This window comes from Sabethes cyaneus, chromosome 2, assembly GCF_943734655.1.
Source record: "Sabethes cyaneus chromosome 2, idSabCyanKW18_F2, whole genome shotgun sequence".
In the NCBI taxonomy this organism is placed as follows: Eukaryota; Metazoa; Arthropoda; class Insecta; order Diptera; family Culicidae; genus Sabethes; species Sabethes cyaneus.
The window spans coordinates 86,804,706-86,816,709 of record NC_071354.1 but is presented as its reverse complement, the minus strand read 5'-3'; the positions used below and the strand labels follow the sequence as shown (position 1 = coordinate 86,816,709).

At 38.7% G+C, this 12,004-nt stretch overlaps 2 protein-coding genes across 3 annotated transcripts; one reads left to right on the top strand and one right to left on the bottom strand.

The window, feature by feature from the left end:
• The first annotated feature begins 978 nt into the window (after positions 1-978).
• Positions 979-3,982, top strand: LOC128734623 (transcriptional adapter 3). Of its 2 annotated transcripts, XM_053828907.1 has the most exons (5): positions 979-1,193; positions 1,268-1,574; positions 1,628-2,291; positions 2,347-2,746; positions 2,799-3,982. In XM_053828907.1, the coding sequence occupies exons 2-5, from the start codon at positions 1,319-1,321 to the stop codon at positions 2,952-2,954; spliced, it is 1,476 nt and encodes a 491-aa protein (XP_053684882.1). In that variant the 5' UTR covers positions 979-1,193; positions 1,268-1,318; the 3' UTR covers positions 2,955-3,982. The 2 variants fall into 2 exon arrangements, with proteins under 2 accessions (XP_053684882.1, XP_053684881.1); XM_053828906.1 differs by having other exon boundaries at positions 979-1,574.
• Positions 3,983-10,731: 6,749 nt separating this feature from the next.
• Positions 10,732-11,302, bottom strand: LOC128738288 (ninjurin-1-like). Its single transcript, XM_053833303.1, has 3 exons — positions 11,210-11,302; positions 10,971-11,156; positions 10,732-10,914 (listed from the first exon to the last, which is right to left on the bottom strand). Exons 1-3 carry the CDS (start codon positions 11,300-11,302, stop codon positions 10,732-10,734), a joined length of 462 nt encoding a protein of 153 aa, XP_053689278.1.
• Positions 11,303-12,004: the final 702 nt, after the last annotated feature.

Here is a 12,004-nt window from a genome sequence, read left to right as displayed (position 1 = left end):
GACAATGAGAGATTCTCTTCGCGTCTTCTCTCTTCCGCTTTTTACGGCGATACTAATGGTTTTTAATAAATACATCAGCTTTGCATGAATCGGTTGCCGGAGTCGCTAGCTAGCTAAATGCTTTGAAAATTTTTTTTTCAATGCTTTAGTATCGCCGTGAAAAGCGGAAGAAAAGAAACGCAAAGAGAATCTCTTATTGTCATTTAGGTCTATTTGAAAAATTACCCGAGATTTGGGTTCAATTATTTCTCTCTAGGACAGGACGTGCCAAGTGTCAACCGCGGCGTTGACCCAAAATTGACCTAATTTCTGATTGGCTGAAAGCGACGAGCAACCGTTGACCGGAAAATATAACGCGGTATCGCTTTCAGTGTTGCTGAAACTCATTACTGGGAATGTGTGGGAACACTGATTTATTATTTCCGAATATTGATTTCTTTTGTATTCTGTAGTTCTATGCTTGGTTCTGCATTAGTTTTGTTTGTACACGAATTTTAATTTTCAAAATGAAATGCAAAACGTGATTTTGGTCGCATAAACTGTGGCGTATTCGGTAGCTGTTGTTCGGCAAACGAAGTTATTCTTAAAATAATATGTGCAGGTAACAGTGGTGCAGAGTGTAACAAAGAATATTCAATCGGGATGGCGGTAATAGTAAGAAGAAGAGTAAGAAGCCATATGGGACGTCCTGTCCTAGATTTTTCTGTGCAGGAAACGATGTCAAACTACAAAAACAAACCGCACCGAACATTTGGGTCTGTTTTTGGAGTTTGACGTCACGCTTGATCGTGATTGGTCGATTTACGATTTCACCCACACCATGATGAAATTTCTTCATGGCACTAACGGCACTAACACCTATTTACCAACATTGCCACACCTGTATATATTACATTGATTCTGCACTGATGATGATGTTCTGTCAATCGCGTCTATCTTTCTCAAGCTGTTGTAGGGCGTCAGCCAGAAAATTGGAATAAATTGAAAAATTTGCAGCCGTTTAGAGTTTAAAACAAGTAATTTCCATCGCCTGTGTACCGTGGAACTAGTGTTTTACAAGCAGAAGTATAATGCAACTGCGAAAGTGAACTGTGTGGCATCCAGGAAGCAGATTGAAAATTTTCTTTTTCGGAGTAAAAAGCTGACGCATTATTGATGACAGCTCCGTTTTCAATTTCCACATCCTGGTGTTTGTGAGTGCGAAAAACTATAATCAGCTGTTTAGACTCACGCTTGTTATCAAAGTTTTATTTACAAACAAATTCAGTATAATACTTGCTCACTGCACTGGACACCTTTAGTGTTATTGTAAGGCACCATGGCTGATAAGAGCCTTGCTAAACGATTATCACTTTCCTCGTCGGCAAAAAATCGGATGAGCCTGCCATCGAGTAGTGGAGTGCTAGGTGGCGGTGGATTGGGTACTGCAGCCTTGCCGACAGGTTCGAAATTACCAACTTTAAAGGCGTCAACCTCTGTGGGAGTTCCATCACCAGGGTCACCGGGTGAAGTCCCGCTTATTCCGTACATAAAGTCTGCAGATAATGCAAAAGTGCTTCCGAAATACACTGCCGGTAAGCATCGTGACAATGCATTCGATGAGTTTCATTTAGTTTGAAAATTACAGCTTTGACCTCGCCCACGGAGGATCTAGTGCCTGCGGAAGACTTGGATATGGTGCAGCTTGAACTGGAACTTCTCTTATCTACAGTAGCATTGCGCTATCGAGTATTGAAAAGTGAAATCGATACCATCGACAAAGCAGACGAACGTCGCGAACGGAAAGGCAAATTCATCGATAAGGCACCATCGTCGCCCGGTAAAAAGAAACGCTTGGACGAAAAACAAAAACTACGCGAAAGCGCTGGAAAGCTGTTTGGTCATCATATCAGACTAAACAAAGTGAAGAATATGTCCTCCCTAATTCCTCCGTCTCCGGCACCGTCGCAAAACACGGATGATAGTATGGATGCGGTACCGTTTTTACCGACTAATCATCACATTCAGCATATCATTTCGGATAACTCGAAATTGTTGCTTCCGAAAAATGATACACCGAATAAATTTTGGATGTCGGTAGAGCCATATTGCATGTCGATAAGTCACGAGGATCTCAAGCTACTGGATGATTTACTGGAGGAATATTCAGGCCCATTGATTCCACCGATTCCTGAGTTAGGTCCTCATTACAGCACTCAATGGGCCGCTGATGATATCAAGGAGGAACAAGATAATTCCAAAAAAAGCAAAGGCCTCACAAACGGCGACGTAGGAAAGAAGGAGAAATTAATGTTAGTTTCTAATTCAAAATTTTGTGTTTGAGTTGTAATTGTTGTTTGATTCTAGGGGTGAAGGAGTAACAGGTCCTCTTACACAGCGTTTGGTGTCTGCCCTGATGGAGGAGAATTTACTTCCAGATTGCAATAGCACAAGTAATGAAAATAGTAACAGTAGCTCGGATGTTGGTCACAGCAACTCTAGAAGTGCAGTTTCACTGCTCAAAAATGGTATCAGCATTGAACGTCGGTTGCGCAAAGAATTGATTGAACAGGGTATCCTCGATGACGACGATATGCCGAAGAGCCAACAGGATGATGAAATCCTTTCGGAAATCAATAAAGTTCGTACCGAAATTGCTGTTATTGCAGAATTCAATTCGAATGAGATCCGAAAGCTGCAATCCATGGCGCAGGATGAAATGAAAAGAATCGATGTCAAAAGGAAGTTGGATCGGGTAGATCAAGAGGTAACTGTAACTGTTAACTTTCATCAGAAAATCTACAACAGTCGTATTTCAGATCATTGAATGCTACAAAAGAATAACTGCCGCCCGGCTCAAGCGTCGTCCACTAACGAAACAGGAGCGGGATGAAGCATATCGTTTAGCAGAGGAGCAAAAACGTCTTTCGGATCAGCTCGAACGAATGCCCGTGCATGGCCCGTTTGCAAATTAATAAACCTATGCTCAAACTTCAAGAGTTACAAGGCAGCGTCCTACCTTTGAAATTTTAAGGTATCTTTATAGAAATTGTGTTTTGTGCGAAATATTTCCTAAACATATGCATATGCATCCGAATTATTGAAAAAAATCCAAAAATAAAATCTTGTATCATTTTTGATATATCTTATCTGCAAAGATTAATAAACCGAGTGTCATAAAATTTGCATGTAGGACATATACAGAAATCAAGCCAGAAATATGCACAAAATATTAACATAAACAAAAACTTGTTTCAAAACTATTTTCAGTTGTGAAAAAACAAAAAAAAAGAAACTAAAAAATTCTTTTCAGTGAAAAAAAAATTTCTAAATTTATTAGGTATTATTCAGAAAGGCGAGTGTGTATGTTTTAGTTTTTTCTACATTATACATTTCGATAACTTTTTTTTATAAATAAACTATTTTCTGTGCCGCCCAAACTAATTATACTTTAGTAATCTGAGGCTTTGTTACTCTGTGTGCTATCTGTTAATAATTGCAAACCAAATGCCAATAAAATACTATTGCATTTTTAGAAGAAATTGACAACCCTAATGATTTTAAAGTAATGGATCTCATCTATAACTCTGCCTTTTAGCATGAAAGTGTATCGTAGATCACATAATTTAGGCACTATTTCTAAATAGGAAAAGTTTAGTATGCCTTCAACGCAAAAAAGATGGTAAAGATTTCCTTCCCAACCACATTATCCATGTCTTACCCGTACGGATAATATTCTCAATATCACTGATGATCAACTTATCGCAATGTTATCTTCCTTCGAATGGCATTGGTATATGGCATTGATTGTCGTCCTTTATATGTACTGATATAAAAACCGTCTTTGTTTAGTATTGAGTTATGAAGGTTACAAATACATCAAGGAAATGTTATAGTAACCATAAGAAACTTATATGACCTTATATTTTATGATTAAACAGATAAAATTGTCTATTAGTAAGGTTGTGCGCTTATGTGAGCACATAAAAATAGTCGTTAAATAAAGGAGAACAAATAAAAATCGTGTTTTTTATTTTACTAGTTTTAGCTTGTTTTAGTTGATTAGGCTTATACCACAGTAAAACAGACATATCTCCTACCTCTCTGAAGGAAATGTCTAGAAAAAATCATGCATATCATGCATATGCCTGTTTGTCTGTGGTAATATGCCACGAGCTCAGCTCGCTCTAGTAATACCAAAGTACAAAAGTAACATCACTGACGAAGAGAGGAATCCACTAAACTAGGTTTAGCACCTCGTCTGTTAGTATCTTAAGTTTGAAGAAAAAAAACAGCGATGATACTACAGGAATCCCACGAATAAGGTGATCTACTGGGGGCTCTGTAGCAGCAAGGTTACCGAGTCTTCTTTGAGAAGTGAATGGTCGCGACAAGCATGGATTTATTCTCAGGTCCCTCATCACCCTTCCTTCATGCTGAGTTCTATATTATCCCGATAAGGCCTATTGACAGTGCAAAAATGACCGTTATAGTAAAATGCACTGGTTTAGCTGCGCCAGACATGGTTATAATTGGGGACAGCGCTGTCATGTGGAACATGGGTAAAGCAGAGAAAGCATTGAAGGAAGGGTAAAACCCAATTCATACAAGCACGCATAAAATTTAATAAGCATATCGCTCACTCAATAGCGATTATAGCAAAAAAGAAATGTAGTGTGGGTCATACAGCAAACACCCGGGCGATATCACAATAGATCAACGATACTGGTCGCAGTGATGAGTCCACACAGGAAAAAAGGCGATCTACGACTACCACGATATCTCAGCTGTTCATTAACCAATAAAGTTGATTTTTGGTAGTTGACTAGATTGACTAGCTAAAACGAAACAAATAATTAAAATATTAAAATAACGTTTATAACTTATATAACACAAATCCGCAGTTTTGAGAGGAGGCAGCCGGCAACCACCCAGTATCGCACCTCCTTGCATGGCAACCCATGTTCGAGCATTACCGGGTAAGGCCACATGGAGGCACTAGGTAGGGTCTTAGGATGGCTGGATCTATATTGGACGCATCCTCATTTGCCTTCTCCTTTTCATACCCATTGTTGGTAATTGACTAGATTATAGCAGATACTATCAATATACCAAAAGTCAACTCATCCACCCACCGCCTTATTCGGGAACTGCTGTAATCAGAATCTAAGGAAGCTTAAAACTTTGCCTGTGCTTAAATGATTTAAAACTATCAAACCGCCTCATCACAGTTTATTTCTCCACAAATGACATTTGAATACAGCAATTTCAGGTTGATAGTAAATAAGACTGTTTTTCCCGTTTAGAACTGAAACTGATGTCGTTGAAGTAAATGAGAAACAGCGGATCGAGATGACTGCTCTGGGGTATTTCACAATAAGCGGAAAATGAAGTGAGAAAAAAAGATAAAACGCAATCAACGTTTATTATTTGATCATGATCGAGTATAAGTCCAGCTTTTCGTGAATCTTTCGATTCATTCTGTCGAAGTGCTGAGAGTATTACTGAAATCCGTCTAGTAGAGCTAGTCAAAACGACCACACACGAGCTGATAGTTAGTAACCTTGTAGACAGCAAGTTTAATGAACGGAAATGGTACGCAGATTTCTATGTAGAGGGTAAGAGGGTTTGACTAATAGATAAATCGGAGTGGCCTGGGCGTTAGTGTAGTTTTTCTGAAGAATATAGACCTCATCCCGTCCGGATCAACAGAGTTTTTGTTTGAAGATGTACTATGATGTACTATGGGTGACTATGTACTCTGAAGCAGCCAAGGTGCATGGAGCTGTGTTGACCATTGATGTAAATAAACATACAGAGGAAGTTCAAATCAGCGATACTTACATCGTTCTTATCTAACGTTACATTCCAATCGATATGGTAGTCAAGACATAACTGATACTGTCGGAATCAATGCGGGAAAAAACAAAGCAGAAGAAAGCCGTAGCGTTAATCGCATCGTAAAATATTCGTTACCTGATAGTTATTAGCAAGCGTGAATGATGAAGAAACCCAAGAAACAATTTGGATTGGAGTCATAAATAAACATGCCTATTGAACGGTCGAAATACTTCTAGGATTTGGTTTCGAACTTCAGTGAAAACAGTTCTAAATAGCGTCCATTTTCCTTGTCAATTCGGTTGATTTATAACACTATGGTAGTGATGGGTGATAACATTGATCATCAGCCATCGTCGGCATACAAATACACATTGTCGCGTTTTTGCAATTCTAGGTTAGGGAGGCTAAAATCGTTCATGATAACTACTGCGTTGACCAATTCAGCTCACAGAAATTACCCAACTTAGTGAGTCACAGATCCACCGCCCAGAAAAAAACGATCTCCGCGCAGTAAAGATATTAATGCCCAAGTCGTTGCGGAAGCGATGTATAGAGCGGGGATAGGGGATGCTTCCCGATGTCTGATGATCAGAACCACTTTCTTTCTTCGTAAAGGTATCCACAAAGCCGCCTGGAAATTATCTGAACGACGAATAATAAACCAACTTAACTACTTTTTTTATCGGTAGTCAGTTTTTCTCGAACATAACTACAGTACATTTCCTATAGGGTGCGGCTAATAATGGTATGTCATTCGGAACTAAGTCGTCCTCCTTGACTAAACATTCGACAATTGAACAACCTGCAAGATACCGGTAACTAAGCCCACCTCCTGCATGAGGCTTTGCCTTCCTTTGTGGAACTAAGTGCTCCGAAATCCAAAGACGGATAGGGCAGCATAGGCTCGGCCATAAAAGAGAGCATAATTTTGCGTTTGATGAAAAAACACGAGTACGCGAAATGACTGGGTTGAATGGGAAACGCCAGCAAGTGATGGGGAGAAGAAATGCTTAGGAAAACCACGAGAGAGAATTTGGCCAAGTATCGACAAATGCGGAACAAATTGACCACGATCTGGAGGTAAAAAAATGCGCTAGAAGGAGAACAAATATAGAAACAAAATAGATCAACTATTCCAAGCTAATCCAAATCGATCTCGTAAAGGCTGCAAACCGACACCTGAGTTGTCTACAGACGTGGCGTGGAGGAAAATATTGTCAAAAACAAGCACAATATGATCAAGTGGGGAACCAGTTTTCTGATGAGCACCTCACTAGTAATATACCGGAAGGAGACGGAAGGGGATGGTAGGAAGCCTCGGAGGGTAAACAAACAATAGTAGTATTCAGATTGCCGATCTCAGGACACAATTATCGACCTCGTTCCATATGACAAGTACTGTCTCCAATTATAGTCCATCCCTAGCGCAGCCAACCAATACATTTAAACTATAAGAGTGATTTTTGCACTGTCAATAGAGGCTTTATCGGGATAATATATAGAATTCAACATGAAGTGATGAGAGGTCTGAGAATAAACACATGCTAAAGTCACTTTTACATCGAATGGCCTGATTCTACTAAGATTCAAACCCACGACCATTTGCTTGTCAAAGCAAACTCTACAGAACCCCGATGTTTCCGCTTGATATAGTACTGGACAACAACTTGGCATGCAATGTGATACAGGTGTGGTAATGTTGGTTAAGTGGTGGTAGTGCAATGAAGAAATTTCATCATGGTGTGGGTGGAATCGTAAATCGACCAACCACGATAAAGCGTGACGTCAAACTCGAAAAACAAACCCCATGGTCCGACACGGTTTGTTTTTGTAGTTTGATATCGTTTTCTGATTTTTCGCTACTAATACCATCAAATGTCTTCATCTGCCACACCTTTTTAAACCTCATTGCTTGGCACGTCCTGTCGACAATGTGCACGCCGTCAGTGACGTAGTTAAATTGACGGAATTTTTTGAAGATGGCTCGTACGCTCGATATCCCCGTACAGCACTGTACACGATTCATCGTGACCTGAAACCCGGGAACGGCGTTTTCGTCCATCATTCTCCATAGCTTTGCGCGGTAGATATAATAATTTGCGGCCTTAAAATCGATGAAAAGGTGGTGTGTAGTGAATTGGTATTCGCTACATTTTTGGAGCATCGACCGCAACCGTTTTCGATCGCGCGTCCACAAAATCGGTTTTAGCGTTAGCATTAGCATTACCATATGAGGTTGCACACATCGCAGACCTGGCTACGCCCGAACAACCGCAGGGGAAGTGGGTAGGAATGTCAGTGATACCATCTATTTTTCAAAGTGCAGGTAACCCATACTACCTTCTTTATGTTACAGGAAAACAGAGAGTAGGGCAAAACAAACAATAAGGATCATGAGGAAGTTTTATCCAATTATTAAGTATATAGAGTAAGGAGGGGTAAAAGTGCAATGCGGGTCAAAGTGCGATTCAATGATTTATCGGTGAAGATTCCGAGTAAATTGACTACATTGGCAATGATGGGTGAATACTTTGACAGCTTGAATCTAACGTAAATTTTGGTTGCTTACGAAGCATAGTTGCTTAGTTATGTGTAAATGTTATTTTAGGGCAGTTTTGATGTAATTTTTCGTTATACGGCAAATACGATATCAAGAGGAGGATATTACTTGTTGAAAATTTGTAGCAGCGTTTTACATCGCTCATATATCTGTTTTGCAAATACGGTGAAAAGAATTTACAAAATATATTTCGCTTTTCCGTAATTTAATCTAACCCCGTCAAGCACCTAGCGGGGTAAAAGTGCGATTCACGGACGGGGCAAAAGTGCGATTCATGGACGAGGCAAAAATGTATAGCTAATTATATACGGCTTTAGGCACTATATTACAGATACTAGAAATGGAGGTTCTGCAGAAAACTGTGCGCTCTACAGATGTTGGCCGAAGGAAAACAATGTTTTTCCGCTGATGAAACAAAAAAACAAACGTTTGGAAAAGTTTCGATCTAACGGAGGCTGCAATACACCAGCGCAAAATAGGAAAGGTGCAAATTGAGAATATTCTTTACCGAAACATAAAGCAGATTGAAGATAATATGGTTTTGTTAGATACTGCTGTGCGAATTTAATGGATTCGAGTTTCGCACTTTTGCCCCGCTAGTGGGGTAAAAGTGCGAATCGGCACTTGATCAAAAGAAAGAAGAATTTATTTTGCAAAACACTATTACCGCAAATGATTTATAGTTGAATTTAAGATATTGAGTTACTGCATCACTATAAAATATATAATGTTGTCCTTCTTTATATCTCACGAAAATTGATGATAACTTCAAACATCGCACTTATGCTCCGCCCTGCTCTATAGTATATATGGAGTATATATGGGCAAAAGTAGAACAATCTCACCAGCAATCCTTCGTAAAATATAATTGCTTTATTCGTGTTTCCAGCAGTGCATCTAATATCCAATAATTAATTAAATTTTTCCTTCTAATATCCATATGCATTATTTATAAGCTTGTTACGGCCAAAGTTTCCATTGTACAGTAAGGGATGCTTGATGAGCTAAAACGAAACAAATAATTAAAATAACATATTAGTCTTACCTGCTACCAAGACCGTGTGGCTCAGCCGTCTGCTCAAAATCTCAGGTTAGCTACTCAATAGAGTATTACCGGGGATGGCCACGTGGAGGCGCTATGTAGGAGCTTGGGCTGGCAAAAGCTATGTTGGATGCTTTCTCGTTTGCCTTCCCCATTTCATACACTACGCGTTCACAAAATCAGTTTAACCACAAATCCACTTGCTTGCATAGACGGCGAATGGTGATCTGAGAAAGCACTTTATAGGTGTGAAACCGGACACTTGGTTGAAGTGTAGGGCCTTTTGGCGGCAACTACATGCTTTATTTTAGAACCCCAAACCCTCGAAAACAGAAACAAAAGACTGAATTACCAAATAAGCCGTCAACTTTAGGGGCTGACTGGTCATCAACGACTGGTTTATTCTACCGTAGAACAGTAGTTTTTAACCTAACCTATTGTCGAAGGAGAGATTCCCCACCTGTCCTATGTCTTGTCCTGTACTCTTCAAGGACCATACCGTACCAAGATTAGAGGAACAACAGCGCTAGATACCTTAATTAGATCGAAGCTGTATTGCGAGTGTTGAGAAACTCAATTTCAATTTAGATGTTGATCAACATGGTTGCCGCATTGATATTTAAGTAGAATTATCAATATTCCACACGCAACAATCTGACTGCAGTGTATCTTTTGTGCAAGATGATTCACCTTGAATACTATGGGCACTCCATCGCCCCTACTCATCTAGAAATTATGAGATCCCTGTCTGTTACAGATTGGATTACGATAAGGCTGAAACTGTAGGAAAGAGGAAAGAATAGGAAAGAGTGGAAGTTGAAATTATTAGATATTATATTATAACGTTAAAATTATAGAACATAGAGTATTATAGAAAGAGCACTATGGAATTATTTCGATATCTTCTTTTTTGTTTCGCAGTTTTGTTTCAATGTTTAACTGCCGCATTTTTATTTGTGTTATTCCTACATTTACATTTGTATTATTCCTCAGGCTTTTTGTCTTTCGAACTGCTGAATGCAAAAAACAGTAAATCGAATATTTATTAAAAGTTTCGGGTAGCCATTGTATCGATAACGAATCATGTGTTTTTAATTGTTTCGTTATCTACCTACGTCTTGGCCTTAGTGACTAATAGATGCTAGTAGTGATGGTAACAACAATTGTTTTTTGAATGTCGAATTCAGAATGATGTTTATTTTCTCTGTTTCTAACAATTTTGATAATAACCACTCATTCAGTATACCTTTGAAAAATAATATTAGAATTAAAAAAAAATAAATTTTGTAAAATTTAGATTTTACTCTACCTATAACTGCAAAAGATCACCTTGTGTTTTCATGTCGAAGGCACTTATAATTACGTTTATCACTACACTGATTACCGTAAACATGATCAAAATGTTATTAAGAATATCGGTTTTTCTGTGCTCTTCAGTTTTGTTTATGTCCAGTACGACAGCCAGTAACAGTATCATCACCGCTTGAAATACCTAATTGAAGTAAAAATATTAGTATCATTTCACTTTCATTAACACGGTTACTTTACTTGTAAAGAAATCGACAGTATCACTAGTGACAACAACAGGTAATAAAATGCATGAGCTTCACCAACAGTGAGCAGATATTTTAATTGTGATGCATTTGCCGTAAGTAGCGCCAAATCAAGCATACCCTGGGCGAAGGATTTTCGTGTCGCATAACTATTCAAATCGAGAGATTTGATCGATTGAACCTAAAATTAGTTGAAACTCAAAACACTGTTCGATAACACTAAACCAATCTCACAAATTGGCTAACGTTTAGATCTACTTGGGTTGAGTTTTTCCGGCTCACTTGATCTTGAGATTCAGTCAAATTGGCCTGAGAACTGGAAGCCATTTCAAGGTTGGCTACGATATACACACGCTAGAGCAATAACTGATGTGTTCAAGTAGCTAATCGAGAATGAAGTTTTGACACCTCGAATACACAATATGTCCAGAGAAGAATGGTCTTGTTTGATAAGAAAGGTGGCTTTCTTATCAACTTATACGTAAGATACATTATTTCGTAGTTCCTAGGCCATACTGATAATGTTGAAAGTTGATCGTCCGGAAAGTAATAATGTCTGAAAGAAAAAAAAGTGGGGAAACAAAGCACATCACAAAGAAATTTCTAAATTGGTTTATTCATTTTAACTTATCGTCAAACCTAAGTGTTGACATACATTTTTAACATTACAGCGAAGATTACAGTGTTTGCAAATGGATGCTATATGTTTTATCTTTCATCCCCTCTAGCATAGTTTATAAAATATCTGACTCCATGAAACATATTATCTATTGAACCATGTCAAAAAAATTTGATAAAAAAATTCTGATCGAAAAATTAGATTGATAAGCAATCATTTTCAGGCTGCTTCTAAAATCGAACCACATCAAACTCTGCCGTTAATAGGCCGTCACGTTGAATTCCGTATGACTAGCAGCGTGTGCTGAGTATTTAATATCTACAAGAATAATGGACGCACCGCAAAGGCCATCACTGGTTTCGAGTTTGTGTTGAGATGATCGCGCCCACTTTATCCAATAAATAGTTCAA